This window comes from Hyperolius riggenbachi, chromosome 5 (genome assembly GCF_040937935.1).
Source record: "Hyperolius riggenbachi isolate aHypRig1 chromosome 5, aHypRig1.pri, whole genome shotgun sequence".
Taxonomy (NCBI): Eukaryota; Metazoa; Chordata; class Amphibia; order Anura; family Hyperoliidae; genus Hyperolius; species Hyperolius riggenbachi.
This window is the reverse complement of record NC_090650.1, coordinates 92,266,600-92,293,396: the sequence shown is the minus strand read 5'-3', so window position 1 is coordinate 92,293,396 and position 26,797 is coordinate 92,266,600. Positions and strand designations below refer to the sequence as shown.

Genomic DNA, 26,797 nt, shown 5'->3' with positions numbered 1-26,797 from the left:
TCATTTAAACATATCCAGGAACGGAGCCGTCTTAATGTTTAGCAAGGCATCCTACAGGGTAGGGGCTGCATGACAGAAAGATCTGGTGCCAAAGGTTTTTAGTCGGACTCTGGGGTTGGTCAAGTTATTGGATCCTTTAGATCAGAGGTTGCAGAGTGACACGGTAGCAGCAAATCCTTCAGCTATCCAGGGCCTAGGTAGTAGAATCTCGCTACAGTAAACCTAGTCCCAAGCATGTGCCTGGGGGAATATTCAATGTATGACCAATTCTGAAGTAGTACCCTTCTGATATAGTAAACTGCTTGGCCAGGTCCCTTGACGTTTACTGTAAGCTACCTACGTGGATCGTAATGAGGCTTCCCTCGCTGTTCTATCGGCGAGCATGGCCTCTCCAAATATTACAGTCATGGACTTGTTGGTACTGTAATCTGATCGGGCCGTGCTTGTCTTCAAGCATGGGCGTATTGTGCCTGCCCAGTAAGCCGGATCCCCAACCGAGTCAGAAGAGGAGTGCAGCCGGACACTACCGGGTGGCCAAACAGGTGAAATATTTTATTGCACGGGCACATTAACATTCGGTGAGACAGCAGCCAGGGCTTCCATTGCATTTGCCCTGATATCGCATGCCATTACCGCCACAAACCTGATCATCCACGTTGGCCCGCGATTTCCCAGTAGGTTCGATTGATACATTCGTCCAGACAGTCAATCCGGCACGCTTGTTGCACTACCAATTTTTATCTGATTCAATAATTATCGTATCGGATGGGTGATTGGCTGCAAAATCTCCAGATGTATTGCTAACTTTAAGCCTCACACACAGATTAGATTTTTGTCTTTCAAAACATGAATTCATTGTTTCGGGCGCATTTTATACATACAGTCTGTTCTGTACTATGGACAGATGAGAGGGGAAAAGATGAGCAGAACACATCCTAAAGGGGGAACAACTATAGTGGCTGGTCACATGCAAGCCAATTTAGGAGATTGCTGGAATAGAGGCTGCCTACATCAGAGGACCACTGCTACTGACAATAGATTGTCACAGAAGACCATCATAATCCTGACCAGGGCTGTTGAGTCAGTACAAAAATCATCAGACTCCTCAGTTTATGAAACCACCAACTCCAACTCCAGGTACCCAAAATGGCTCTGACTCCTCAGTCTAATACTTACCAGGGATATGGATTTGGTACAAAAATCCTCCCACTCCGACTCCTCAGTTTATGAAACCACCGACTTCAGGTACCCAAAATTGCTCCGACTCCTCGACTCAGACTCCACAGCCCTGATCCTGACTGGAATAAAACTTGGACAGGACAGAAGGAAACAGAGAACGTCGCCCTGTATGTATTTATAGAGATTAGCCTATCCTCATCTGAGGCTAATCACAAGTGTAATTTGATCTCAAAGCTGTGTCAGCTCAGGAATCTTGGCATTCCTCTGCAGAACAGCTAATATGTAAACACAGGATGTTAACCCTATGTCTGATTCCATGAAAGCAGGGGGTAGACACTGTAGATTTATTGCAGAAGCTCTGTGGGCTGTAAACAGTTGTTATAAGGTTATTATGTTGTTGCTTATCTTTTAGAGCAGAGAGGAAGTTCTGAGTTCAGGTCCCCTTTTACATTACTTTCTTCTCTCCCCTCCATGTTGGTACTGACCAAAGATGTTTGCTTTAAAAGGCAGTATCTAATCATTGTACAGATAAAAATAATCTATCCATGACTAAAGATTAACATTCAGTAAGCTATGTATACCTCTCAGATGGTGTTCTGAGCTATAGATTCGTATAGCATGGTACTGCTTATCTAGTGTTATTTTCATTCCTCTCACACCAGGCAAGCCTCATTATCTGATTCTGCATATCCTAACAAACATCAGGTGACCTCAGGTACACTACCAGCTACTAAATTTAGTCTGCATTAGAAGGAATTGAATCCTGAAATTGGTGCTGCAGAATCTGTAATTAGATGTCACAGTTGGCATCGTATTGTGCTGGATGGGTAGTGTAGGGATTATTTCTTTTTTGCTTCAGGTACAATTGCATAATAAAGCAAAATAACTGAGCTCTCACAAAGAAACCAGCCTGTGTACCAGCAGTACCAATGATTGTTTGTTGAGCTGGAGAACAGAAGCTAATCTGGCCTGGATTTATTAAAGATATATCTGCTTTTACATGGAAAAGCTTTAGGGCCCTGACCTGGGTGGACTCGCCCCACAGGGAGGACTGCAGAAAGATTACTGATGCACCCATGTCATCAAAGCAAAGCAGTGTAACTACACTTTCTGAGTACATCATTACTGGCTGTCATCAGAAATAGATCAGGTTTGGGCGCCGGGTAATCAAGCACCCAAGCGGTGAACTGGACGCCGGATGTGGGTAGCATCAGATTATCTACAACTAGCGGTTGCTTTGGCACCGGGATTAGGAGTTTAGTTTTAGGTACTTGGAGGTGTAGGAGGGGGAGGGGGGTTTCTAGTTACAAACTTACAGGATGGTAAGGAAGGAGCGGTGGGGGGGTTCTTGTTAGGAACTTAAAGGGCAAGTAAGGAGGGGATTCTTGTTAGGATTATGAACTTACAGGGCAGTAAGAGTTAGGCATTAGGTGGGCGTTCTTCTTAGGCACTTACAGGGGCGGTTAAGGAGGAGCTGTCAGCCATACTATCTCAGGAAAAAAAAAAACACATATACTGTATAAGTAGATACAGTGGCTTGCAAAAGTATTCGGCCCCCTTGAAGTTTTCCACATTTTGTCACATTACTGCCACAAACATGAATCAATTTTATTGGAATTCCACCTGAAAGACCAATACAAAGTGGTATACACGTGAGAAGTGGAACGAAAATCATACATCATTCCAAAATTTTTTTTACAAATCAATAACTGCAAAATGGGGTGTACGTAATTATTCAGCCCCCTTTGGTCTGAGTGCAGTCAGTTGCCCATACACATAGCCTGATGAGTGCTAATGACTAAATAGAGTGCACCTGTGTGTAATCTAATGTCAGCACAAATACAGCTGCTCTGTGACAGCCTCAGAGGTTGTCTAAGAGAATATTGGGAGCAACAACACCATGAAGTCCAAAGAACACACCAGACAGGTCAGGGATAAAGTTATTGAGAAATTTTAAGCAGGCTTAGGCTACAAAAAGATTTCAAAAGCCTTGAACATCCCATGGAGCACTGTTGAAGCGATCATTCAGAAATGGAAGGAGTATGGCACATCTGTAAACCTACCAAGACAAGGCCGTCCACCTAAACTCACAGGCTGAACAAGGGGACCGCCGATCAGAAATGCAGTCAAGAGGCCAATGGTGACTCTAGACAAACTGCAGAGATCTACAGCTCAGGTGGGGGAATCTGTCCATAGGACAACTATTAGTCGTGCACTGCACAAAGTTGGCCTTTATGGAAGAGTGGCAAGAAGAAAGCCATTGTTTACAGAAAAGCGTAAGAAGTCACGTTTGCAGTTTGCCACAAGCCATGTGGGGGACACAGCAAACATGTGGAAGAAGGTGCTCTGGTCAGATAGACCAAAATGGAACTTTTTGGCCAAAATGCAAAACTAATACTGCGCGTCACTCTGAACACACCATCCCCACTGTCAAATATGGTGGTGGCAGCATCATGCTCTGGAGGTGCTTCTCTTCAGCAGGGACAGGGAAGCTGGTCAGAGTTTATGGGAAGATGGATGGAGCCAAATACAGGGCAATCTTGGAAGAAAACCTCTTGGAGTCTGCAAAAGACTTGAGACTGGGGCGGAGGTTCACCTTCCAGCAGGACAATGACCCTAAACATAAAGCCAGGGCAACAATGGAATGGTTTAAAACAAAACATATCCATGTGTTAGAATGGCTCGGTCAAAGTCCAGATCTAAATCCAATCGACAATCTGTGGCAAGATCTAAAAACTGCTGTTCACAAACGCTGTCCATCTAATCTGACTGAGCTGGAGCTGTTTCGCAAAGAAGAATGGGCAAGGATTTCAGTCTCTAGATGTGCAAAGCTGGTAGAGACAAACCCTAAAAGACTTCCAGCTGTAATTGCAAAACAAAGGTGGTTCTACAAAGTATTAACTCATGGGGCTGAATAATTATGCACACCCCACTTTGCAGTTATTTATTTGTAAAACATTTTTGGAATCCTGTATGATTTTCGTTCCACTTCTCACATGTACACCACTTTGTATTGGTCTTTCACGTGGAATTCCAAAAAAATTGATTCATGTTTGTGGCAGTAATGTGACAAAATGTGGAAAACTTTAAGGGGGCCGAATACCTTTGCAAGCCACTGTAAATACTCACTCTACTTACATAACATATGCATTGCACTGTCCACATTTTCATTTTAATGATTTTTCTACAGTAAAAAAAAAAAAAAAAAGAGAAATCTTAGCATTTCCCATTTTTACTGTGGCTATTTTGAAGCCAATCCTGATGTCATTTCCTCCCTTAGGCTGCTTTCTCACCAAGACGTTGCGTTTAGGGGACATTATAGGTCGCATAACGTGCCCCCAACGCAACGCCTGGTGGTGGTGGCGGAGGACGCTACCAAGAGCCGCGCTAAAAACAGCTCTTGGTGCACCTGTTCTGTCGAATAAGCTGTGGAGACCACGTGAGCGGAGCTTTCTGCATCACGTGGTCCCGCCAGCCAATCAGCGGCCGCTCCAGGAAGTAAACACTGCAAGTGCAGTGAATAATAAGTAGCCATGTGCCTGGCTACGTAGCGGACTCTCCCCGCCTTCTCTCCGCCCATAAAATAAAAATAAAAAATCACCCATACTGAGCATGTGCAAACAGTCTAACGCGGCTTAAGCCGCTAGAACGCACAGTATGCTGCACTTCAAAAGAACGTGCAGCGTTACTGTGTAACGCAACGGGGGCACTGAACAGCCCATTGATTTTTCATTGCTGTGCGGTGGGGTGCGTTACAAGCTGCACTAACGTGCGCCTGTAACGTCTTACTGTAAAAGCAGCCTTACTCTCCTCTGCCTGATTGTGTAAGAATTGCCCGCACTCCACTATAGAAAGTGCATTGGCTCAGCATGAGAAATATTGTACAATCAGAAAGGAACAGAGGTGGTGGTGGGGGGACCGAAGGGAAAGAGGCTTCAGCCAATCAATCTGCATTAGTTAAGTCTGAGGGGAAGTAGAGAAGCAAAAAAGGACATCCCAGCAATCCCTTCAACTTCCTTTTTTGTGTACCAAATTTTGTGTGTACCAAATAAGAGTCAAGTAAACTGGGGAATGATCATTTATCAACAAAAAAAGTAATAGCGATTTTCACTTTTGGATTGCTTGGTTAGCATCCTTATAACTTGTTTAAAAGATAAAAATATAGAATGGATTTTTTATTTTATGCAGGGCTGCGGAGTCGGAGTTGGAGTCGTGGTTTCAGAAACTGAGGAGTCGGAGTTGGGAGTCGGAGTCGCATGATTTTTGCACAAAATCCACAGCCTTGTTAAAGGGGAACTGAAGTAAGAGGTATACGGAGGCTGCCATATTTATTTCCTTTTAAGCAATACCAGTTGCCTGGCAGCCCTGCTGATCCTCTGCCTCTAATACTATTAGCCATAACCCCTGAACAAGCAGATCAAGTGTTTCAGACTTTAAAGTCAGATCTGACAAGACTAGCTGCATGCTTGTTTCTGGTGTGATTCAGATACTACTGCAGAGAAATAGACCAGCAGGGCTGCCAGGCAACAGGTATTAAAAGGAAATAAATATGGCAGCCTCTGTATACCTCTTACTTCAGTTCCCCTTTAAGTATTAGACTAAGGAGTCTGAGTCGAGGAGTTGGAGTCTGAGCAATTTTGGGTACCCGGAGTCGGAGTTTCAGAAACTGAGGAGTCGGAAGATTTTTGTACCGACTCCACAGCCCTGATTTTATGCCTGACAGTAGGGCTGCACAATTTTAGGGAAAAATTGAAATTGCGATTTTTCACTCAGAAATTGCGATTTCGATTTTTTCACGATTTTTTTTTAAAGCAAGCTTTAGCACTAAATTGCACATGTATGCAGGTGGGGCCTTCTGTGAGGACGCTGGGCTGGGGGCAGTTAACCACCCTGGCGGTATTGACGAGCTCAGCTCGTCCAGGAAAAACTTGCTGAAAGCGGTATTGACGAGCTGAGCTCGTCAATACCGCCAGGGAGATTTCTTGTTTCTCTTCCCCGCCGGCTGCACTTTTCCCTCATCAGAGGGATTCCCCAGGATGGCTGGATGCCTGCCAGCACGCTGTGGGTAGCGATCTGTGCTACCCACAGCATACAGAACTAGCATCCAGCCACCCTGGGAATCCCTGTGCAGCCGGCGGGGCAGAGAATGTGTGGGGCTGTGCAGGGATTCCCCTTCTTTGCCGGCGGGTGGCTGGTGCGGGGATCCTCTCTGTGGGGGGGCCGGGGATCCCCGTACTGTGCATGCGGGGTGACCCTTTTGTGTGTGCGGGGGGGCGGGTATCCCCTTCTATGGGGCTGGTCTTGGCCGGTCGGGGACACCCCCTTCTGTGGTGGGGGGAAGGTGGGTGTCCCCATCTATGTGGGCTGTGGGTGGCCTCTCCCTCCTCTTCCCCATCCCTCCCTCTCTGTCCCCCGTGCCCCCCCCCCCCCCCCCGATCCCGTGTCTCCCCCCTGTAAGAAGCCCTGATCTACTCACCTGAGGGCTTTCTCCTGCGCCGGCCACGATGGACACCCTCCTCCTCCATCGCCGAAGTCCCGGTCTGTGTAATTACAGTACGCGGCTTGGTGACGTCACCAAGCTGCGTACTGTAATTACAGAGAACACGAGACTTCGCGATGGAGGAGGAGGGTGTCCATCGTGGCCGCCGCAGGAGAAAGCCCTCAGGTGAGTAGATCAGGGCTTCTTACAGGGGGGAGACACGGGATGGGGGGGGGGGGCACGGGGGACAGAGAGGGAGGGATGGGGAAGAGGAGGGAGAGGCCACCCACAGCCCACATAGATGGGGACACCCACCTTCCCCCCACCACAGAAGGGGGTGTCCCCGACCGGCCAAGACCAGCCCCATAGAAGGGGATACCCGCCCCCCCGCACACACAAAAGGGTCACCCCGCATGCACAGTACGGGGATCCCCGGCCCCCCCACAGAGAGGATCCCCGCACCAGCCACCCGCCGGCAAAGAAGGGGAATCCCTGCACAGCCCCACACATTCTCTGCCCCGCCGGCTGCACAGGGATTCCCAGGGTGGCTGGATGCTAGTTCTGTATGCTGTGTGTAGTGGGGGGGACACAGGATCAGGGGTGAGAGGGGGGGCATGGAGGACAGAGAGGGAGGGATGGGGGAAGAGGAGGGAGAGGCCACCCACAGCACGCATAGATGGGGACCCCCACCTCCCACCCACCACAGAAGGGGGTGTCCCCGACCCACCACGACTAGCCCCCATAGAAGGATGATACCTGCCCCCCCCCCAATGCACACACAGAAGGGCCACCCACACGCACAGTATGGGGATTCCCCCCCCCCCCCCCACAGAGGGGATCCCCGCCGGCCACTACCAGCCAGCACAGAAGGGGAGCCCCCCCCCCACAGAAGGGACACCCGGCCACAGTTAGGGGGCATCGGGGGCAATGGGGTTGGGGGGGGCAGAGGCACCCGCAAACCTAGCTCCCTATACATATGACTCCCTAGACCTGGCTGCACATCTGTCTCCTATACACCTGGCTGCACATCTGTCTCCTATACACCAGCAAACATCTTGCTCCCTATATACCTGGCAAAACATCTAGCTAACTACACCTGGCTGCACATCTGGCTAATACATCTGGCTATACATCTGGGTCTTATACTCACCATTGGCATGCTGATCCCTCGCCGCGTACCTCTGATAGCTTCTCCAGTGCCTTCTTCCATGTCCCTTGGCGGATTTTGCTTCTCCCTTGGCGATCACATGTCCCCCGTCGATCGGCGTTGATGGCACCAATGTCACACAGCATCATCAAAATCTCGCAGCAAACACTTTTTTTTTATTGAATTCAATACAATAACCTGTATTGAATTCAATATAAAAAAAATGATTGCAAAAAAAATTGGTTGAAAATTATTGGAAATTAATTGAACCACTTTTTGCACGGAAATCCTGGGGAAATAGAACGCCAGGGTGGCTACCAATGTACAGCGTATTGCCAGGGCGGAGTTGTACTTTTTACCGCCCTAGGCCCACCATCACCAGCCGCCCCCGACCAACAGCATCTCAACCAAACCCTCTCCCCCATCTTACACACACGCACTTCCCCAACACTATAGGTAACCTCCCCTAACCCTCCTGCATTATAGGTATCCAAATTACCCCCCCCCCCCACACTCTTCTCCTGCAGCATAGGTAGCCATGTGACCCCCCCCCCCCCTCCAGTATAGGTAGCCCCCCCTCCCCGTGTAGTATACATAGCCACTGGTGGTCGGATATTGGGCAGCAACAGACCTCCTGCAGAATTGCGAGCAGAATGAGGAAGGAGTGTAGGCAGTAGCTTTTACTTCTGAGCTTTGCAATCATTCAATCACCGCTTCTGGCTGGAACCGAGTCCGCTACCGAAGCTTCCTCTTCCCCTTAGCTGCGCTGCTTGTCTCTTTATCAGACATCTCACACGTGATTCGCCGAGATGTCCAGTGAATGACGCTAGCTACGACTAGCAGTGCATATTTTTGAATGTTAATGAGCCGGGCAGAGGGGCGGGGGGGGCGAGTCCAGTCCAGAGCGGCACAGCGCCACCAATCACTGGATAGAGATGGTATGACGGCGACGGTAGGCAGAGCTGTACCCTCTGTACAGCTCCGCCTACGTCCTACCATCTCTATCTAGCTATTGGTGGAGCTGTGTGCCTCTCTGGACTGGACTCGCCCCCCGCTGCCGAGCTCATTAACAGTCAAAAATATGCACTGCTAGTCGTAGATGATTGGCTCTTTGTGACAGCGCGGCGGTAGGCGGAACTATGCGGCCAAGCGCAGCGAGCGCTGAAAAAAACCGAAGCTACTGACGATCTGAAGATCGTTTGCACATGAATTGCAGTTTCGGTTTTAAACCGCAAAACCGTGCAGCCCTACCTGACAGTTTCACTTTACAGGGACTCCGAGCAGTGCAGAAACTATGGAAAGATGCATATCATTTTGAAGCTCTCTTTCTCCTCTTTCCAACAACACATAAACCGCCACCCTACGCCTTTTAGTTTGATATTTTCGCGATCGAAATCGTGGCGGCCGTGATTTTGATCGCGAAAATAGCAAAAACTAAGGGGCGTAGGGCGGCGGTTTATATATCGTTGGAAAGAGGAGAAAGAGAGCTTCAAAATGGTATGCATCTTTCCATAGTTTCTGCACTGCTCGGAGTCCCTTTAAAGTTAAGCATTAGGTGTGGGGTTCTAGTTAGACACTTGGGCCCATATGCAATTCCCTTTTACTCCTGTTTTGTCCTTGGTAATCATTTTTCATCTTCTCTTTAAAATACGGTTTCAGCACTTTACAACTGTAAAAGTATCAAAAGTAGGTGAAAAAAGTACTATCAAAAACATTCTGAGTATTTTCTTGCTTGCTGGTGGTTTAAAAGGCATTTTATTGTCCAGGTGTAAAAATATCAACTAGGAGAAAACTCAGGGAAAAAAAATTGCATATGGGCCTTAGAGGGGAGGCTTTAAGTGAGAATGGGCGTTGGATAGTGCATAGGAAAATATTGGTAAACTAATTGGCCAATATTTTTTTAAGAAGTGGCAAAATCTGGCGACCAAATCATGTGGCAGCGCTGCAATACATACTGACTTTTAAGGCCTAAGTGCAGCCTCCCATATTTTACCTGCATCAACAATACACATCGTTTTGCGCATTGCATGTCTGTACTTTTTGCAATAAATATATTGTAGCACGGCTGCCTAAATCCTAAAGTTTTATTTCCTGCAGGGCTGTGAAGTCGGTACAAAAGTCTTCTGACTCCGACACCTCAGTTTATGAAACCTCCGACTTCGACTCTAGGTACCCAAAATTACCCCGACTGACACAGCCCTGATTTCCTGTTGCGGTTACAACACAATTATATAGGAGAAAAGTTGTCCGCACTCCTCTCCTATCACTTCTTCACTCAAACAGGAAGTGGTCAGAGAGCAACTGGTAGGTGGCAGCAGCCAGTCCCTTCCTGTGAGAAAATAGTATCACCTGACCTCTCCCCTCCCTCTCCTGAAAGATCATCACTGTGGTCAGCAGTACAGCCACAACTCAGTCTAATGATAGAAATTGGCTGAGCTGCAGTACTGGCCACAAAGCTTTAATGTCTCAGCAACAGAGCGAGGAGCTGGACAGTGAGCATCTCCTGCTGGAAACCCCCACTATCCTACTGGTAAGCTTTGTGCTTGCTGGAGGGAAACGTAAAGCTTGATGGGGGATGCATGGAACATTGGGGGGGGGGGGGGGGGATAGTGTCAAGTGTTTCACTTTTCGTCAAACAAACTATTATGAACTGTGTATAAGGGAGTTCTGAATTATACATGTGCCCTTTGCTGCACAATTCGGAACTCACACATGTGCAGGGCTGACTTGCTTGTCTCCAGTGGGGGAAACTTCCCATAGGTTCTTTGACTGACGGATCCTGTCTGAGCAGAAGAGGACCTGGGACAGGTAATGGGAGAAACCACAAAGACATCACCACCACCACCAGGCTCCTAAGGGTAAGGTGATCTAGCCCTCCATGGGCTTGACAGAAGGTTAGTCATTAGTAATCCCACATGACGGATCACTAATAACCATGTCAATATTGGGGGGTAACTGTACACAATCTATAGTTTCACCCAAGAAAATCACAAATGATTTCTGAGGATGAAGAAATCTAAAATGTGTGCTTAACTTGAATAGCCGGTTTTCTGCAAGTGTAATCTGACAAACAGAACAGAGTAAAATCTTTGCATCTTCTACCTGTGCACACCTACAGGTATACCAGATGCCTTGCCTTGCTCTACAAACCGAAGACTCATCAGCTGATTATAGCAGACCGACGCTTCCATTTAGCACTTGATATTGGCAACTTTTTTTTGCAAAGGCTGGGATATGAATAAGCGTATTTGAACGTAATTTAGGAAATTAAAATAGTTTCCAAGATCAGACCTCATAGTGGCTGGATAGTGTAATGATTAAGGAGTCTGCCTCAAGTGACAGTCAGGCTATTGGACCAATCAAAGTGCAGGAATATCATACTTTGAGCTACAGGACATACCGGGCTCTGGGTGGGTTCAGTGGAGCGTTTGTTAAGTATAACGAAGCGCTCTTTAAAGTATTTGAGCCGAGTGTAATTTAACTACGCACACTATGGCTGCATAGCGTGCGATGGGGATTATAACACTCCCTGCTGTCATTAAAGAGAAACCGAGGTGGGTTCTAAGAATCCTATTAGCACACAAAGGCTGGGTCTGCATATAATGCCCAGCCTCTGTTGCTATACTGCCTCCCACCAGCCCCCCCCCCGCGCTCTGCTGTCCCCCATAAATCATACCCCGTGCTAGCGACATCGCTAACCGGCTGTTTACATCTACCCTGTCACTCTCACCGATCTCCCCGCCTCCTATGTCGGGGAGCGGTGATATGGAGGAGGCGGGGGAGCGGTGAAAGTGACAGTGTAATGTGAAAACAGCCTGCTAACAACACGCTGTGTGTCGCTAGCACGGCTGTGTGACTTATAGGGGACAGCAGAGCGCAAAGGGGGGGGGGGGGGGACCTGGGGGAAAACAGAATAGCAACAGAGGCTGGGCATTATATGCAGACCCAGCCTCTGTGTGCTAATAGGATTCTTAGAACCCACCTCGGGTTCTCTTTAAGCTGCGCTGCTGTAGCAGCACAGCTTAGTGAATCAACCTCACAGCAGAGCCCACAAACAGACTAAGAAGTTGGCCTTCACCACTATGAGTACTACTGGTGATTTGTTATGGTTGGTTGAGACTTCTGGTTAGTTCCAGATAACTGTACTAACTGAACTCTACTGTATCAGACAACATTCTCCTGGAGTATACAGCTTCTTTTAATTACTGTAGGTCTCCCAACACAACTAGAGTTCCACTCTTTCGACATTCTTGTGCAAAAAAAAAAAAAAAAGAATTCTACATCTCGTTATGATTACGCCTTCCGATACAGCAATGTGACTTTGCATGCAAGCTTCCTCACACCTGGTGGCTCCATATTGCTGTCTCGCTGTATTGATCTGTGTAATAACCACATAGACACACACAGCTCTCATGAGACAGCTAAACTTATTTTACAAATGCACAGATGCATAACATGGTTCAGATAACACAATCCTTCTGCGAATCAAAGCACTCAAAACTCATTTGTCAGAATGTGTGATTTAATGCTTTTCATTCTAAACCTGGAGTGTTTAGGATGCTTTTAAGTGCTTATTTTTAACAGAACAAAAAACACAGGATTTATTTCACAACTGAGGACTATTGATAATAAACACAGGTAAACAAAACAGAACAGGCCCAAATAAAAACACAATGGTCTGCTAGTTATTAGCATAAAATGTGGCTGCAAGCTGTCAGAGGAGTCTTGAATCTATGCACAACAGGATGAAAAGGCGCCCAGAAAATGATTCAATGAATTAAAAACAATAAAATAAAGTTTGAGGTGGCTTACCTCAATGAAGACATTTCATATAAATATGAACTTTATTAGCTCAGGCAACGAGTTTCGTGGGGCCCTGCCCACTTCCTCAGGCCAAATCAAGTGCCTCACTGTGTTAAGAGCCAGGTTTGAGCACCTTATGAACCTATGGGGTTAATGCACAAAGCAGCAGTAATATTGCGGAAATATTACCGTTAATACCACCAAAAGTGTACCACGAGTTCTGCTATTAGCGTGACTGGCGATACTCGAGCAAAAAGTGTTACCATAGCCACGCTCGCGTTCCTCGAGTACAGCAAGTCGTGCTAATTGCATAACTCGCAGTACACTGCTGTCGATAGTCATGGTAATATTGCCACATGCTTTCTGCACACAGCAATATTACCGCTGCGTCATGCATCAACCCCTTTATGAGCTGACCATACACAGGTCAAAAACGACCCAATCAGACCTTGCTGGGATAAAAGAATCTTGTGTAAGGTGACCTTTTTCACTTGAAGCACACGACAGATTGCCAATAGTGCAATATAAATGCCACATTGCACCCTGACCTCACAAATGCAAATATCACTCAGAAGATAAGTAAAAACACAAACAAGGCATTACTGTGAAAATGTCATCCCATATTTGTGTACAGCGGTCTGGAGGCTAATAAAGGAGTACAAAAGAACTCTCAGTACATTGTATTAGCTTTGTCTTTCCAGTATTTTCAATAACATCAGGATAAGCCAGTATAGCTGTCAAGTACAGGAAGGGCCATAAAGTTGAAGTAAACTTTCAAAATCATTTTTTTTTTTCACATAGAGTAGAGCAGACTGCAAAAATAACTCTGTATATCCTCGAATACAAGTGAACCTTGTGTATAAATTGTCCCTGCCTGTACACACTGGCGATCAGCAAAACGCTACCAAAGCACCCAGTGTGAACTAGACCTTACACAGCCCACCTGCTCATCCTTAATCCTTTGCAGCTGAAAGAGAACTTCTAATGGAAAAGACTTGTAAGCAGAATTGTAGTTTGCAAACTGTAAATAACAACTGTCTATAGAAACCACTTAAAGAGAACCTATACTGAGTAAAATTATTTAAAATAAGCACATGAGGTCACTTCAAATGAACATTAGTTACCTTGCCATCAGTTCCTCTCAAAGCTCACCATTTTCACCAATTTCTTCTTACAATGATCCCTTCCAGTTCTGACAACATTTTGTCAGAACTGAAATATATCAGTTGCTGTCAGTTATAGCTGAGTGGACAACTGATGTGGCCGGTAATGTCCATGTTTCCCCATGGCTCAAGTGGGCGATGTTACAGTTTAACAGTGTGCTGACCAGAAAGCTGTTATGGGGTGATGGCCATTTTCAAAATGGAGGACGGAGAATTCCCTTGATCACAGTGGACAAACAGGACGCGGGAGAGGAGAAAGACACTGAGGAGTAGACTACACGGGAGGTACCGCATGGCCTGTGTATGTTTATTTTGACTTTTAATTTTCAGTTCAGGTTTTCTTTAAGGTGGCCACTACTGGTCCAATTTCTAGCGAAAAATCATTCGAGCGATCAGATATTCTGATCGAAAGAAAAATCGTTCACTACACCATCAACGAACCAATCGTTGCTTCCTATCTATCACAACCAATCAAGAAAATCCAAATTTTGGTTTGACAAAAATCCAATCGGACGACTATTTTTATAATCGTTCATAATCGATTGTGCCCATAAACTGAGATTATTTTCAACCAATACGATCAGAATTTCTGATCGCTCTAATGATTTTTCGCTAGAAATAGGACCATTAGTGGCCACCTTTAGGCACAATGGCAGCGCAGGGAATCAGCAATTGGGACCCCTCCACATACTTCTGGACAAATCAAACGGGAAACGTTGTTTCGGTCAAGAAAAATGTAAAGTGTGTATGTAGTTTAAATGTACTTGAGAGACATGAAGTCAGGAAAAAAGTTTGATACTTAACTAGGCAGAAGGAAGGCTCAGGATGGTAGCAAAAGCTTAGAGAATAGGTTCCTTCTGGCCATGCTCCTGGCCGGGTACAAGCGCATCCAGTATAATAAAGTACTTGTACACTGAGGAAAGAAGCCATGCATGAGCAGATTTGTTCCACTGAGCATGCGCTACCATACCTAGTCCAGGTGTTATTATCCACAGCCAAACATAGCCAGAAGATGAAGAGGGACCGTCCACTGGAATGGTGGTCTCTATGAGGATCCAGAAAACCTCTGGATGCTTCCAACTACTGAGGTAAATATCTAACTTCCACCCTCCATAATGCAAGTTTATTTTAAATATGTTTAAATGAACTTAAAGTGAGGCTCTACTCAATATTATAATGCAGACGCATTATTCAACATACACCATTTTTAAGATATAAGCATTTCGACCCCAGCATGTGTAGTATAGACTGTTACACTGTGCTTACTACGATGGAATACAAGCTAAGGTTTGAGTTGATCTCTGTGTGGATAATGTGTTTTGAAGCCATCAACACTATTTTTACATGGTTAAATTGATTTTCTAGACTGATTTGCACGTCTCTGTTGACATACTGACAACTACAAACACTGAGTATGTGTGAACAGCTTGCTGCTGGCTCATTTTGTAATGTGAACATTGGCATAAATAAGTCACATAATAAGTCGCATAACAACAAGATGATTGAAGGAAAAATATGATGGCCCTTTTTCTAGTGAGGGTCTCGAGACTTTTACATCCCACTCTGGTTTGCTGCAGCCGGATTGCATTGTTGCTCATATGCATAATGCTGCTGCATTCGCAATAAGGAACTTTGGCAGCTATGTTGAGCCCGTGAGAGATTCTATCATCAATATATGGAGTTAACCTTTCAGCCCCCTCTTTTCCTAAGTTTTGTCTCTTGATATTAAAGCCCAATCTACACGATTCGATTACGATTCAATTTACGATCCGATTAAATCTGACATGTTCGATCGGGTTTCGATCCGATTCAATTCAATTTTCGATTCAATTATATCGAATCGAATCCCGATCAGACAGGTCGGATTTAATTGGATCGTAAATAGTTTGTGTGCATGGATAGGGAACTGGCTAATGGAAAGAAAACAAAGAGTTGTGGTCAATGGATCGTACTCAAAATGGGAGACTGTTAGCAGTGGGGTCCCACAGGGGTCTGTACTGGGTCCAGTGCTCTTCAATTTATTTATTAATGACCTAGTAGATGCAGTAGTGAGCAATGTTGCTATTTTTGCAGATGATACAAAATTGTGCAGAATCATCAACTCTCAGGAAGATAGTGTCATATTGCAACAGGATCTGGATAGGATGGCTATATGGGCATATACATGGCAGATGAAGTTCAATGTTGACAAATGTAAAGTCATGCATTTTGGTCGTACCAATGGTCTAGCACCATACAAAATAAATGGGATACAGTTGGGAACATCAAACTTGGAGAAGGACTTAGGAGTACTCATCGACAAGTTAAATAATCATATTCAATGCCAAGCCCCTGCAGCTAAAGCGAACAAAATTTTGGGATGCATTAAAAGGGAAATAAAAACTTGAGATGCTAGCATAATATTGCCCCTGTTTAACTCTCTAGTAAGGCCACATCTGGAATATGGAATTCAGTTCTGGGCACCACATTACAAAAAAGATATTGCAGTTTTAAAGCAGGTGCAGAGACGATCTACAAAATTGATGCGTGGGATGGAAGGTCTCACTTACCAAGAAAGGTTAGATAAACTGGGTTTATTTAGTCTAGAGAAAAGACGCCTTAGAGGAGATCTAATTAACATGTATAAATACATCAGAGGGCAATATAATAGCTTGGTGGATGAGCTTTTTGTCCCTAGGCCTTCTCAAAGGACTAGAGGACATGATCTGCGCATGGAGGAAAAACGTTTTAGCCATTTATTTAGGAAAGGGTTCTTTACAGTAAGAGTGATTAAGATGTGGAATGCATTGCCACAGGAAGTCGTTATGGCAAACTCTATACCTGCATTTAAAGGGGGCTTAGAAGCTTTCCTTGCGTTGAAAGACATCCATGGCTACAATTACTAGGTTATGCCTAATGATGTTGATCCAGGGATTTTATCTGATTGCCATCTGGAGTCAGGAGGGAATTTTTTCCCTTTTGGGGCTAATTGGACCATGCCTTGTGGGGTTTTTTTCGCCTTCCTCTGGATCAACAGGGGTATGTGGGGGACGGGCCGGAGTTGTACTTTGTACTGGTTGAACTCGATGGACGTATGTCTTTTTTCAACCAAAATAACTATGTAAGAATCGTAATCGAATCGCACAAAGAATCGTATCGTGTAGATTGGGCTTAAAGAGAGTCTGAAGCGAGAATAAATCTCGCTGACCTCATAGATAGCAGGGGCATGTGTGCCCCTGCTAAACCGCCGCTATCCCGCGGCTTAACAGGGGTCCCTGATCCCCCAAATCTCCTCCGTACAGCCGGGGAGCGCTTCCTGGTTGGGAAAGGGCTAATCGCCGCAGCCCTGCCCAACGCGCGTCTGTCAGCGCGTATCTCCACCTCTCCCGCGCCCCTCTCAGTCTTCCTTCACTGAGAGGGGCGGGGGAGAGGCGGCGACGCGCCGCTGATAGACGCGACTGGAGGCAGGGCTGCAGCCGTTAGCCCTGCCTCCAGGAGCGACCAAGTCTGCGACCAAGAGTTGCAGTGGGGGGTTTGGGGGTGAAGGGACCCCCGTTTAGCCGCGGGATAGCGGCAGTTTAGCAGGGGCACACATGCCCCTGCTAACTATGAGCTCTGAAGCGAGATTTATTCTCGCTTCAGAGTCTCTTTAAGATATACTGGCCCGTATGCAATTCACTTTTTCACCTGAGTTTTCTTCTAGGTGACATTTTCAAATTTGTCAATAAATGTCTTTTAAACCATCAGCAGGCGAAAAAAAAAAATACTCAAAATAATTTTGATAGCACCTTTTCACCTACTTTTGGGAATTTTTCAATTGCAAAGTGCTGAAAAATTATTTTAAATAGAAGTTGAAAAATTATCTCTTAGGAGAAAACACATGTGAAAAAGTGAACTGCATATGGGCCACTGTGTGTTTATGCTAAACTTTGCTGCTAAATGAATAAACTTTTTTTTGTACATTTTCACATACGGTTTTTGTCCGTTTTTGATTCAGTCCCACCTTTACCTTTTGTTTTCTGATATTGGCAAAAATAATCCAGTAATAAAAATGTCCTGGCTGCCGCCTGCCTGGCCCCCAGGTCTAGGTCCGCCCCATCTGCTGTTCCCCCAGCAGCAAAGCCCTTACCTGTCTCACCGGGTTACATCCTCTGGTGTCCAGTAGTTTCACTTCATGCCCTGGGGCGGCTCCTCCCTGTGTCTTCTACCCTTGAGTCATGTGACAAAAGCTATAGATCAAACACTAGAGGTCTAGCAGCATACACACCGGAGCTCTACAGCTTTTGTCACATGACAGGGAGAGAAGACACAGGGAGGAAAAGGAGCCCCGCGGCATGAAGTAAAATCGGAGGACACACATCGGCGAGACAGGTAAGTGCTGCCAACACTCTGTCATGTTTGCTGCTAAATCGAATGCAACTAGCAACACGCTCCCGACCAGCCCCGTTTGAGCAATGTTTCCTGTCCTACGCGGTCGGTCATCATTTGCACCATCAATTTCTAGCAGATTCCACCACATTGAGTGAATCTGCCAGATATTGACAACTAAAGCCCAATCTACACGATACGATTCTTTGTGCGATTCGATTATGATTCTATTTACGATCCGATTACATCCGACATGTTCGATCAGGATTCATTTCAATTCAATTTGCCATTGCAAAACAATGGATAATCGAATTGAATCGAATCCCGATCGAACATGTCGGATTTAATCGGATCGTAATTAGAATCGTAATCGAATCGCACAAAGAATCGTATTGTGTAGATGGGGCGTAAAAATCATGTAGAGGGGTTAAAGGACAACTGTAACGAGAGGTATATGGAGGCTGCCATATTTATTTTCTTTCAAACAATGCCAGTTGCCTGGCAGCCCTGCTGATCTAATTGGCTGCAGTAGTGTCTGAATTACACCAGAAACAAGCGTGCAGCTAATCTTGTCAGTTCTGACAATGTCAGCAACACCTGATCTACTGCATGCTTGTTCAGGGTCTGTCTGTGGCTAAATGTATTAGAGGCAGAGGATCAGTAGGATAGCCAGGCAACTGGTATTGCTTAACTACCTGCGGACCGAGCGAGTATGAATCTACGGCGGGCAGGGGGCGCTGCGGTCCTGACTGGACGTAAACTCTACGTCCCATTGACGGGGCGCCGCGGTCCTGACCGGACGTAAACTCTACGTCCCATTGACCGCGCGCCCCTGTCGCTCGGTCCGCTCTGCCCCCGCCGCAATGTGCTGCCCTGCCGCCTCTATGACAGCAGAGCACTGTGAGCCGGGCAGGAGCAGTTTTCATTGGCTCCTGGCCCTGTCATTCATGTAAGCCGTTCCCATTGGCTTACATGGAATGACAGGGTCAGGAGCCAATGAAAGCGTCTCCTGACCAGAGCACAACGCTCTGCCGTCATAGCGACGGCAGAGAGAGCAGCCTGCGGCGGGGACAGAGCGGTGTGTCCGGCGGGAGCGACGGTAACTTGCGGCGATTCATCGGGAAGCGGCGGTTTGCTGGACCAGCACCCTCTGGTCCTTAAGGGGGCAGAGGGTGCTGGTCCAGAAAGGGTTAAAAAGGAAATTTATTTTACTACTGTGCCTTAGCTTGTATTGGGCTGACATCAGGTGATAATGCACTATACTAGATCAGAAAAAAAAGAGGCATCAGCTGTAAGCAGAAGAAGAGTGATAACATAGCTCTTTTGATGTCTTCACTGGTAACAACCAATCAACTACCAAATGCCAGATTTACTTGAAATGAAAGAATCAGGTTGACAGACACTTTCAAATACTTGTAGGTCAAAGACAAAATCTATGAAAAAGCTATTGCACTCTCCACAGTACTTGTCATTCCTGTCACGTTACCAGGTCCCAGGCAAGTGTAAGCAGCTTTGCCATCTCAGGTATCTGCTTCCTTTGTCCGTTTGCAGATTTGCCTACTTTACTGAATACTACACTACTGTCTACTCCTTCCAGGATGGCCTCTCTAAAAAGTACCAAAATCTCCTGTAACCCAAGACCAAGCATGCTGAACTCAGACAAGCCAAGGCGACAAACTGCAGACAGAGACTATCCTTATAAAGAGCTATCCATACAATATGCAATGTTTTAATCAATAAGACATTTGATCCAGCAGACATGCTGAATCAAACAAAAATGGATGAAATTAGGGACTTCGTTCATTTTGATCAATAAATTGTTGGCAAAGCAACTGAGAAATTATATTTTGTATTGGACTGACAAAAGAGAATTGTTGTGGGGTCTACAGTCACATATCTTTGTACAAAACTATTGGTGGTTTGATCCATTTTGGCAAACATGTCTACTGAAATTAGATAGAAATGAAATGGTGAAAAACAGAAAACAATCAGTACTCTCCAACAGATTTCCAATCAAAGACTTTTCAATTGGCAGTTGGAAAAAGCCAATGCAGAGAGGTTCTCACACGGCCGACTGGAAAAACCATGGTCATGACATCACACTGTGGGAGGGCTTTCACCACAATATCCGTCATACAGATGTCCCTTGTGATTTATTCGAGAAAAGGTAAAGATCATTTCTCGTGGGAGAGGGGGTACCAGCTAGTGACTGGAATGAAGTTCAATCCTTGGTTAGGCTGGATTCACACTATAAGCTCTTTTGTGAGCGCTTGCATTTGATTAGCGCTTGCTAAAATAAAAACTGCTCCCATCTGGCAGTAAGGCGTGTACAGACTTACTACCGCAGCAGCGTTGACTGCTGTAACATATGGGGCTCTACTGGGCATCAGAAAGTCAAGACAGTCCGATCTGAATATGGACTCAACTAGTGTCTTCTGCCCCACTAGCCATCTCACTACTGGTCTAAAGGCCAGGCGATGTTATCAACAGGAGTAGTAGGGAGTGTGGCTAAAGCAGGTGGAGGCATGATAAGGGGCAGGAGTGGCTATTGCCCGGCCTTTAACCAGGAAGTCCATGCTAATATCAGCACTGACAGAGACACATCAGGGCCTTGTCAGTGAGAACAGCCAGAGCTGTGTGGCCTTGTGTGTAGGGCCTTACAGCCAGATCAGATATGGAGGAAGACAGCCACTACAGCAGGGTTCCCTAACCCTGTCCTCAGGGCCCACCAACAACACGTTTTGGAGAAATCAAAAGAGATAATCAGCTCTGCTGAGACACTTATTTTCCCACCTGTGCTTTTTTGTGACTTCCTGCTAAACATGTATTGCTGGTGGGGCTGGAGGAACTCTGCACTAAAGGGTAACTTGAAAGCGGACCTCAACTCAGAACTTTCTCTCTGCTCTAAAAGATAAGCAACAGCATACTAACTTTTAAAGAAAAACACCGGACATAGGGTTAACATCCTGTGTTTACAAATTAGCTGCTCTGCCGAAGAAACCAACTGACACAGCTGAGAGATCAAATTTTAGTTGTGATTAGTCACATATAAGGGGGAATTAGGTAGGCTAAACTCTCTAAATACGTACAGTAGGCCTGAACGATTTTAGGACAAAATTGAATTGAGCGGTTTCTGTCTGAAATCACAATTTTGATTTGATTCTCGATTTCTTTCAAATCAAGCTTTGTTCCCCCTCTGTGTCTCTCTATCCCCTGTCTCTCTTTGTGCCCCCTTTGTGTTCCCTCTGGGTCTCTCTCTGTGGCCCCTCTGTCCCCCAAGCTGTGGCAGTGCTGCATATACCTTCCAGCACAAGTTCAGTGATGCCCGCATATCCACTTCTTCTCCCGCAGGATCTAATGCATGGCATACTTCCTGTATGTCTTGTGACATAAAGGAACCAGGTAGTATGCCGTGCACAAGAGGCGGCAGATGGCGATAGAGGCCAGACAGTGTTGGGTTTGGGGAGAAGGTATGTCTAACCCTGCCAATGCTGCGGGCCACACTCGCCGGGACTTGGGGGAAGTATGATGCCGCTTCTTCAAACTTCCCTTATGACGCCATCGCGATACTCGCTGCTTTGACGATTCCGAAATCGTGATCTTGGTGATCGCGATTTCGGTTTAAATTCGATTTATCTTTCATGCCTAACGTACAGGGTGCATTTCTCTATGCTTTCCTTCTGTCCTGTGCAAAAGTTCAGGTCCACTTTAAGTTTGAAACTCCCACAGTCATTCATCCCATCTCAGTCTTCTGTAGAAGCTTGAGAGAGCGATCACACTTGTGTCTGCAGGAAACAGATGATTTCCCACAAGCCATTTGCCGCACAATATGTGCATTTTTGTCTGCAATTTCAACAAGGAATTGCATGTGTTGGGCGGAAAAGAATTGTAGGTTGCATTTTTTTCAAACACTATGCAGAATCCCACATGGCTCCTGAAAATGCATCGGCCCCATAGGAAAGCATTATTTGAGTTTTTGCATTGAAGCAAAGCGTCTGCAATTTCAACAAGTGTGACCCCTGCCTAAAAGCGGTCATGTGGATATCCCAGAACTATGATAGATTTTCTGAGCATAACTATTGAATGCTTTTATTTACATACAATACTGTAGTTATTACTGGCAGGGAAATTCTTGTAGCATATGTTACAAAACTGCAGTAAATAGAGATGTGCGTTGTGTACTGTAAAGGTGGCCATACACTGGTCGACGTGCCATTAGATCGACCAGCTGACAGATTCCTATCTGATCGAATCTGATCAGAGAGGGATCGTATGGCTGCCTTTACTGCAAACAGATTGTGAATCGATTTCAGCCTGAAACCGATTCACCATCTGCTGAGCTGCTCCTGCCGCCTGTCCCCCCCCCCCCCCGTATACATTACCTGACACTGGCTCCCGGGCATCTTCTCCGCATTGCACGGCTCTGTTCCGGCTCCATTACGGCGCTTCCTGTGTTTACTCCGTGACCAGGAAGTTCAAATAGAGCGCCCTCTTAAAGCAGGCCATACACTGGCTCGATTCCCGGCCGTTTCGACAGCAGATTCGATCCGGGGATCGAATCTGCTGCCAATCGTTCACGGTAAACGCAGCCGCCGATCCGATTTCCTCCCGAAATCGGATCGGTCCGTCGATCGCGCCGTGCGGGAAATTACCCTCGATCGCCCGCGGGTAAAGTGCGCGTCGCTAGCGGCGGCCGATCCGATCAGGTATACATTACCTGATGCTGGCTCCCGGGCGTCTTCTCCGCGCTGCACGGCTCTGTTCCGGCTCCATCCATCCCGGCGCTTCCTGTGTCACTGCAGTGACCAGGAAGTTCAAATAGAGGGCGCTCTATTTGAACTTCCTGGTCACGGAGTAACACAGGAAGCGCTGTAATGGAGCCGGAACAGAGCCGTGCAATGCGGAGAAGATGCCCGGGAGCCAGCGTCAGGTAATGTATACGGGGGGGGGGGGGAGGAGACAGGCGGCAGGAGCAGCTCAGCAGATGGTGAATCGGTTTCAGGCTGAAATCGATTCACAATCTGTTTGCAGTAAAGGCAGCCATACGATCCCTCTCTGATCAGATTCGATCAGATAGGGATCTGTCAGCTGGTCGATCTAATGGCACATCGACCAGTGTATGGCCACCTTTAGTCTTCCAAAACTGACAGAAAGCTCAGATTGCTTCTTTACAAACTTGGCAACAGCACTCTGTGTACTCTGTGTGGAGTACTGCCACCAACACAAGACTACAGACAAAATCAGGCACTAGTCTAGTTTAGGGGATCCAGCAGGAAACCTCATATAGAACTGTTCTCCAATCACAGCACCCTCTACAGCACGAAACGTTATGATTGACTGAATAATGTGGGCGTAGTTTACTACAACCCATCTGAAACCTTGCGGTTCAAGATGGTGCTGTCTACTTAATCACATTACTGGAATCTCCTTATGAGGTTTCCTGCTGGGTCCCCTAGACTAGCACAGAAAATACTTCCTTGCTCCAAGAGGAATTAAACTGCACAGGGCAACAGCATTTGTTACTCATTTTCAGCACCTAGGTTTATCCACTGACTGGCAACACACTTTGACACTCCTGTCTCCCACTTTCAGGCTGAGGAACTGTGCTGTATATGCACATAAAAATGAAGCAGACAAGCTGAAATAATACTTGCCATTACTCCTTGCAATGTACACAATTGCAGACAAAGTACCGAACTTTTCTCAACAAAAGTGGAGTTCTGTTACAGCAGCTCTTTAAACGTTTTCCACTTTTTTATTTTTCTACTGTAAGACATGCATATCTGCCAGTTATATCTCATATACACAGCTGTCACCACAACACTGTTTTTTTTTTTGTTCTATCAGCTGTTGCGTGAAGTCACTAGAGTCCCTGTCCAATGTGGCACCATGTCTGCCAATCTCCATCCATTCCCTTCTTGAACTGCTGTCACATGTCTATTCCCATTTGCATTGCTCTCACTCAACCGCTCAATTTTTACACTGCAGTCACCAGCCCATCCCCTCCTTGCACTGTGAAATAACTGGTTCCATTCCCTCCTTTCACTTCACTCAACAGTCCATTCCCACTTTCACTCCTTGCACTGTTGTACTGATCCATTCCCTTCTTACACTGCTGCAACCAGTCTATTCCCACCTTGCTTAGATGTGACTGGTTCAGTCGAGCAGTTGGAGCAATTTTGGGAACCTGAAGTCGGAGGTTTCATAAACTGAAGAGTCGGATGATTTTTGTACAGACTTCACAGCCCTGCTATCCTACTTTGCACAGCAGTCACTTGTCCATTCCTACCATGCATTGCTGTCACTGGTCCTTCTCCTCCTTGCACTATTGTACTGGTCCATTTCCTCATTTCCATTCCCTCCCTTTAGTGCTGGAACCAGTCCATTCCCTCGTTCTACTGTAACTAGTCTATTCCCTACCTGCTCAGCTGTCACCAGCTGCTTCCTTCCTTGCTCTGTCGTCCCCTACCCATCCACTCCTTGCCCTACTGTTGACTACTTTTCAACTCAATACACATCTGCTACCTTTTTTTCCCGAAGGTACTGCTGTCTAGTATTTCTCCACAGCCTGCTCTACTGTCACTTGTCATTCCATCTGTAAGCTGCTAGTCACTTGACTACCCACTCTCCCTGTATTGTTGACACCTGTTCCTCCACCAATGCACTGAAGTCACCAGTTCATTCACCCTTTATAAAATCCCATCACTTGTCCCTCAGCTACATGCACTGGCGCAAACTGTCCCTCCACTTGTACTACTGCCAGTGCCCCAATTGTAACCTCTCTCTCTCCTCTCCCTGCTTTGCTGTAGCTCTCCTTTTCCTCCCTGCATTGCTCTCACAGACATGTCCATCCTTACATACCCTGATGTGACCTGTACCTCTATTACACAAATTCTGCCCCTCTATGTCATGCACAGCTGCCAAGTGTCCATCATTCCATGCACTGCTGCCACCTGTCTCTCCATTCCATTTACTGCTGTCACTTGTCCCTTCATCCCATGCACTACTACCACCTATCCATCCATTCCATGCACTGCTGCCACCTGTCACTTCATTCCATGCACTGTTGCCACCGGCCCCTCCTTTACATGCACTGTTGCCACCGCTCCCTCCATTCCATTTACTGCTGTCAATTGTCCATACACTGCTATCACACGTCTCTCCATGCCATGCACTGCTGTCACTTGTTGCCCTATGCCATGCACTGATGACACCTGTCATCCCATACTATGCACTGATGTCACCTGTCTCTCCATCTACTCATGCACTTCTGTCACCTATTCCTCTATACTACCGTTACCTGTCCATTCAATACACTGCTGTCACCTGTCCCGCCAAACCATGCACTGATACCAGCTTTTCCACCATTCCATGCACTGCTGTCACCTGTCCCTCCAAACCATGCACTGATACCAGCTTTTCCACCATTCCATGCACTGCTGTCACCTGTCCCTCCATTCCATGTACCGCTGTCACCTGTCCCTCCATACCATGCACTGCTCTCACCTGCCCTTCCATTCCATGCACTGTGGTCAACTGCCCTTCCATTCCATGCACTGCGGTCACTTGATCCTCCAATTCCATACACTGCTGTCACCTATCCCTCCATTCCATGCACTGCTGCCAGCTGTCCCTCCATTCCATGCAATGCTGCCAGCTGTCCCTCCATACCATACACTGCTAGCAGCTGTACCTCAATTTCATGCACTGCTGTCACCTGTCCCTCAATTCTATATACTGCTGACATCTGTCCCACCATTACATGCACTGCTGTCACCTGTCTTTCCATTCCATGCACTGCTGTCACCTGTCTTTCCATTCCATTCCATGCACTGCTGTCACTTGTCTTCCCATTCCATGCACTGCTGCCACCTATCCCTCCATTCCATGCACTGCTGTCACCTGTCCTTCCATTCCATGCACTGCTGTCACCTGTTTCTCCATACCATACACTGCTAGCAGCTGTCCCTCCATTCCATGCACTGCTGTCACCTGTCCTGCTCGCCCCATCCCTTCTTTGCATGCACTGCTGTCCTTTCCTGAACTACTGCTGCCCTCTCTGCACTGCCATCACCAGTCCCTCCAGCACTGCTCCTCTGCTGTGTATCTGCTCCCCCCACCTCCTCTTGCTGCATTTAGCTGTCAGCGGTCCCCTGCTCTGTGACATGCAGCAGCTCCCATGTCAGGCCAGCCATCCATCTCCTCTCACCTTTGGGAACATGGTTGTCTCCAGCCAGTATAATATTCTAGCAGCGCAACATTATAACGCCTTGGGGGAAGCGCTGTCCTGTGCCCGGCTCCGTCCACTCGCGGCCTCCGCTATCCTCACAGTCAGACCCACCCCTACCCTCCGCCCGCCTCCGGAAGAGCCGCCATGTCGTTCTAGGATGACAACAAGCATGGAGCCACACGCAGCACTGGAGAACCTGGACTGGCTGGGCGTGGCTTGCACTAGTTGTACCATCCAATGGGAGTGCTGGTACGACCTGCCCCATCAAACATGGCGCACGATGACTTCAGTAAGCTCCGCCCTCCTGCCTCTCCCCAGCACCAATCATGGCTCCATGAGAAGAGTCTCCGCACTGGTCCATAAATAAAACACACAAATGACGTCTGCTTCGCTTCCCTATTGGGGTACGCTCTGGCGTGACGTCATGTAAAGAGGCGTGGTTGTCGGAG

The 26,797-nt window shown here is 46.7% G+C and overlaps 1 protein-coding gene across 2 annotated transcripts in view; it reads right to left on the bottom strand.

Annotated features, from left to right (window-relative positions):
- Window positions 1-26,466, bottom strand: part of SNX13 (sorting nexin 13) — a 199,908-nt gene extending 173,442 nt beyond the window's left edge. For both annotated transcript variants that reach the window (XM_068235995.1, XM_068235996.1), the window contains exon 1: window positions 26,328-26,466. In XM_068235995.1, coding sequence (XP_068092096.1) covers window positions 26,328-26,339 — 12 coding nt within the window. In that variant the 5' untranslated portion in view covers window positions 26,340-26,466. The remainder of the gene's footprint in view (window positions 1-26,327) is intronic.
- Between the last annotated feature and the right edge of the window lie 331 nt (window positions 26,467-26,797).